The sequence below is a fragment of the Chenopodium quinoa genome, unplaced genomic scaffold (genome assembly GCF_001683475.1).
Source record: "Chenopodium quinoa cultivar QQ74 unplaced genomic scaffold, ASM168347v1, whole genome shotgun sequence".
NCBI lineage: Eukaryota > Viridiplantae > Streptophyta > Magnoliopsida > Caryophyllales > Amaranthaceae > Chenopodium > Chenopodium quinoa.
In genome coordinates this window covers 16,169,583-16,175,582 of record NW_018742204.1, presented here as the reverse complement: position 1 = coordinate 16,175,582, position 6,000 = coordinate 16,169,583, and the positions used below count along the sequence as shown (strand labels likewise).

The 6,000-nt window shown below is 35.7% G+C and overlaps 1 protein-coding gene across 1 annotated transcript; it reads left to right on the top strand.

Annotated features, from left to right (window-relative positions):
* On the top strand, positions 1 to 1,826 carry LOC110720055 (aspartic proteinase nepenthesin-2-like). Its single transcript, XM_021899064.1, has one exon. It carries the CDS (start codon positions 66 to 68, stop codon positions 1,467 to 1,469), a length of 1,404 nt encoding a protein of 467 aa, XP_021754756.1. The 5' UTR covers positions 1 to 65; the 3' UTR covers positions 1,470 to 1,826.
* The last annotated feature ends 4,174 nt before the right edge of the window (positions 1,827 to 6,000 follow it).

The following is a 6,000-nucleotide window of genomic DNA, read 5'->3' as shown; positions in this document are numbered from 1 at the left end:
CCTTTCCCATCATCTCCCATTCAAACACTTCCCTTCCCATCTTTCTCATCATTACACACTAAAACATGCACCCTTTTCCTACATTCATCCTCGTCCTCATCCTACTCCACACCACCATCGTCACCGCTACCTCAAACGCTACTATCACCCAACATGATTACGTCAAACTCCAACTCATCCACATTAAACCCTTTAAAACCCCTCCCGACATCCTCCTCTTCGACACCCACCGCATTCACTCCCTCCACCACCGTCACCACCACCACCACCACAAAAACCACCGTCATCCCCTCAAAACCCCCCTCATCTCCGGTGCCTCAATCGGTTCAGGTCAATACTTTGCCGGAATCTCCATCGGAACCCCCCCTCAAAACCTCCTCCTAGTCGCCGACACCGGCAGCGACCTCACTTGGCTCAAATGCTCCGCTTGCCGCACCACCAACTGCACCGCCAACCACCCTCCTAACTCTGCTTTCTTCCCTCGCCTCTCCCTCTCCTTCCGCCCCACTCACTGCTACCACCCATCATGTCAGCTCGTCCCTCACTCGTCAACCCACTGCCCTCGCCCTCACCATCCACACCATTCATCTTGTTTGTACGACTACTCTTACATTGACGGGTCAACCACCTCGGGCATCTTTTCCAAAGAAACGACGTCGTTTAACTCCACCTCCAGCAAAACAATCCACGTCCCGAACCTCAGCTTCGGGTGCGGGTTCCAAACCTCAGGTCCGGCAGTCTCCAATACAGGCTTCGAAGGTGCGAGTGGGGTAATGGGCTTGGGCCGTGGGCCCATCTCATTCACGGCCCAATTAGGCAGACGTTTCGGGAACAAATTCTCTTACTGCTTACAAGACTACACATACTCTCCCCCTCCAACTAGCTACCTCGTGATCGGTGGCGGACACGACGTCGTCCCCACCGATCACAATACGGTTCAATCGACCCCACTTGTACAAAACACACTCTCGCCCACGTTCTACTACATTGGTATCCAATCCGTAACGATCGACAGTGTGAAATTACCAATTAGCCCCTCGGTGTGGGCCCTTGACGAGTTCGGTGACGGCGGTACGGTCATTGACTCAGGAACGACATTAACGTTCGTTCCTGAGCCAGCGTACCGTCAAATACTAACGGTAATGGGGGAACGAGTGAAGTTGCCTAAACTCAGTGAGTTAACTCAGCAATTTGATCTTTGTTTCAATGTGTCTGGAGTTTATCATACGAGGTTTCCTAGGATGAGTTTCGAACTCGTTGGTGACTCGGTGTTTGACCCGCCGCCGAGGAATTACTTCATTGATGTGGCGGAGGATGTTAAGTGTCTTGCTATCCAGCAAGTTATCTCGCCGTCTGGGTTTGCCGTTATTGGTAATCTTATGCAGCAAGGTTACCTGTTTGAGTTTGATAATGACAGCTCACGACTCCTATTTTCACGTAACGGTTGTGGTGGTGGTACACGCTCGTGAGTCGGGTGAGATTAGAGGTGTTAATTCGGATGCTCGGTCAGGTCTATTTCAAAGTTAAATCATGTTAAATTTTTATATTCATACCAATTGAAATCTAAATTGGGTATTTTTTGAGTCAGGTTGGTCGGATTTATTTTTAACACCTAGCAGAGTATAATGTTATAATGTTTGTTTGGTTAAGGGTTTAAGGCTACCCATTTATTGTAATCGGGTGGATCGTGAGTGGGTATAATGTTGGTTAGGTAATTGATTAAGGCTACCTATTTATTGTAGATGGGTTCAATTGAGTCCGAATGTTGTACATGTATCATTTATTTATTTATTTTTCTATGAAATGATTAGATTGATTTTGGTTAAGTATATTTGTGTTTCATGGGATTCCTTAATTCAATTATGTATGATTTGATGCATGAAAAGAAAGAGTAAAAAGTTGGGGAGATTGATGTTTTAATTTGGAGGTTTATGGAGGGTTTAAGCATAAGTGATGTCGGATTCACATGAAAATACATGTGGCATGTCTTTGTCAGCGGATATGTTGGGGAAAGACTGAAATCGCGAAATTAATTTTGCATTTATTTGCCTACTTTCGTTATTAATGTTGGCGTGATCTATAGCAAATTTGTCACTAGATTTTGATGTTAATATTGTGTTTTTGAGTTTTGAAAGATCTTTGGTTGTATGTTCTCTATTCAGCTATTCTTTCCGATTGTATTACTGTATTGTGAAGTTTTATCATGCCTTAACATAGTACGAACTCATTAAATTAGAAAGCATGTAATTTATATAAGCTACTCCGTATATAATATAATTCATATGTTAAAGTTTCGTTTTAAATTTAATCTTTGTGATGTGAACTTGTGAATTATATGTCCATTTCATTCATACTCTGTATACTACTATACAACATAATTGCTTATATTGTTACAGTATTTGTACTTTGTAAATGTTTGCATTGGTTCAAATTAAAGGGTGTAAAATGAGCTAGACTTCCAATATAGTCCGGGTTTAGACTAAGCCGATGTTCATTTTCATCATTGTACCAACACGGAGTCTTGCGTTGGTGTAGAGTAATAGCCATTGGCAGAAGACTGAGGGTGATCACTAAGCTTTAAATTGAAGAAGTTGCATATTAAGAAGGTGGTTTACAGGTTTGTGGACTGATGCATCTCATTTATAGCAGCTATATGGTGTATACGCAATCTTAATAATACTTTATGACCAATCAAATTTGTGGTCACTAGTAATGAATAATGATACACATTGAAAAATCCTTTGCATTATCAATTTAACTATCATAAATGCAGTTCAAATCACACTATCAAAAAATAAGACTGTTAATTTCGAACAAAAAAAAAAAAAAAAAAAAACTCCGCATTATATAAGAGGACGTGTTTGTTTGGCTATATCCTAAACTCAATCGACTAAAATCACTCCGTATCGAGCAAGAGCATACCCTCACCACAAGTGTAGGCTTTGATATTCATTAAATGTCCAAGAGAACTTTAAAAAATGTGAGAAGATCTAGAGGTTTAAAATGGAAGCTTCCTAGTAGCTTCATAATAAATAGTTGGCCATGAATAAGAGGCAGCCCTAGAAATGGAAAACACAAGGTGGTCTCCATGGTACTTTAAATACCAACGTACCATCCACCAAACATCCATTACTAAAATAACTATCTCAGCTTTAGTATCTGTAAGTGGGCCCTTTTCCCATGCCCTTATCTTCACTTTACCTTGCCCTTCGTTTAAGGACATTCAACAATATTCATGGGTATTGGGCCTCTTCAATTCATCCGGGCCGGCCCATTGGGCCTACTTTTTTATGTAAATTTGGGAAAATAATTTAGTGGGTCGGGTTAAGTGGGCTGGTTTGTGTAAAGAATGAGTTTAATCTGTTGGGTATTTTTATGGGCTTTGCAGCAGGCCCTAACTACCTAAATAATTTTATTGAAAATATGCAAATCTTTTTTTTTTAAATGCATTATTTTGACTTTTACACTATTCACATATTTAATTTTTTTAACCTCTATTAAATAAATATATGTTATTATATAATTCTACCTCTGTTTGTTTATTAGTTGGCACGTTTTGACTTTAGCACTATTCACACAACTTCCTTTGACCATGTTTTGTGATTTATATGTAAAGAAAAATATACTCAAGTGGAATTTTGTTAGATTTGTCACAATGTATATTTTCAAAATATCAACTTTTTATAATTTTTGCTTATCGGTAATTAAAGATATTAATGATTGAATTTGTGCATTGACAAACGTGACTAAAGAAACGAGTTAGCTAAAAAGAAACATAGGAAGTATATAATTAGATTAATCGTAATGTTTAGTTTCATTATATAATTTCGTTACAATTTTTACTAATAGCCAATTAAAAATATTCATGGTCAAAGTCGAAAAATATGACTGTCAAACTGATGCATCCAAAAAAAAAAAAAAAAAAAAGAAGGGAGTACTACGAAAGTAATTATGGGATTGCTTATTACTATTGTTTTGGTTCCTACATACAATTATTTGTTCTTTAATATATTTGATACCTATTTTATCACGATTGTAAACAAACATGTTTAATGAATAAATCTTTGATTATCAATGTTTAAAAACGGTAAAGAGTTCATATTTTAAATAAATTATAATTTATCATAAATATAAATCATAAAATCTAGTTAAAGTAGAGTTTATGAATACAAGTTAAAATGTGTCAACAAAAAAGAACAAATGTAGTATAATTAACAAGAATATATGCTTGTAGATTAGAATTTCAAAGTGAATTTTTTTTTTAAGAAATTTTTAAAATGGATTTATATAGTAGAACTGTAGAAGAATGACTAATTTAATTAAAGTTCAATACATAAAATATCATGTGACTCAAACATTCAAAATCAAATACTATAAATTTGCTATAAACAAGATTTAAATTAGGGGTTAGGGTGACTATAGGGTTGTAAATGGAGAATATAATACAATATTTCTCAATTCCCATATTTACTTCATAGATATTTTTTTCAATTATATTTTTTAAATGAATTTTTTTTTAGAAATAATATAATTATGAAAAGATAATTTTATTCTATTTTAAATTTCTTGCTTTTTTTTTTTTTTTGAAAAACATAGTTTCAAGAAATAATATTTATTTATTGTATGTCACTAAATCATTATTTTTTTTTAAACAATCATTATCCAAATAAGAAGAACTTTATAGACAAGTGAATGATTTTTACTTATTACAAATGATATAAGCTGAACCTGTCATCAAAAAAGACAAAATCCACTTTACAAAACCAAATAAGATTTCATCCCAAAACTATATGATAATAAGAAGAGTGCATAGTCATAAGTTTTTTTTTTTTTTTTTTTTTTTGTCGTTTATGTGGAAGTGGTGGAACATTATTCAGACGTGTTATTGGAGAAGGACAAAAATTAATCAACATAATCTAGCTTTGATGCGACTCGATCCAATTAAATTGCTTGTGGCTAGCTCATCTCACAAACAAGCTCCCAAACAAACAAAAAAGTCTCTCTCTAACATACTTAACAAATATAGGAAAAAAAAACTCACGTGGGATTACTAAAGATAGGGTAGTAAGAATGGTAAAAGAAGTATAGAAATAAGTAGCAATTGTGGCATGCAAGAAACACAAAGGCAAAGAAAGAGCAATAGAAAAATAAAAAGGAAAAAGGGGGGGCCGGGACTCCGCTCAAGGAGAAGGAGTAGGACGGACGACACATTTGGGTTTGGTAGACACACACATGGATGTTTTGGTCCCAACCTTTAGCCTTTCTAATTTCTATTACCTTTTCCTTTTAACCTTTTAGCTTATTACCCATTTTTTTAAACACCTTGTTCAAACATTTTATCATAACCTCACTACTTCCACTACCATTTCACTTCACTCCTTTTTTGTGTGGATTTTTCATGACATCACCCCCACTCTGTCATGACGTTTTTTTTTATTATAGTTGGCATAGATAGATATGTAGATGGTATGTGTATATTCTTGAAATTGATGGAATTGTGTGTATAGTTTTGTCTTAAGATGATGTCTTTGAAGTTTGCCAAAACATAATTCCGGAAGAATTGTGAATTTTTCCATCAAAGACGGATGGCAATGGATTTGGACCCGATCCGGATCCGTGGATCCAGATCCGTTTTTCACGGATCTGGGTCTTCAAATTTTGGACCCGACAGATCTGGGTCGGATCCGGGTCCTGTTGACAAAAACGGATCTGGGTCTGGGCCCTAGATCCGGATCCAGATCCGTGGACCCGTTTTTTCATTTTTCCTATTAAAAAAAACTAAAATTGTTTGTTTCTAAATTAAAAATGTTGATAATGTTAGTAATGATAAAGATTAACCCTTTCAAGAGATGAATTTTGGAAGCTCATATTATATACATCATCGTTGTTTTTTCACTAGCTCATATGTAACATCGTATTTTTTTTGTTGTTTATAATTTTAATTCAAAATATGAGTGTATAAGTTGGTTAATTTGGGGTTGAACTTAATAACCAACAACG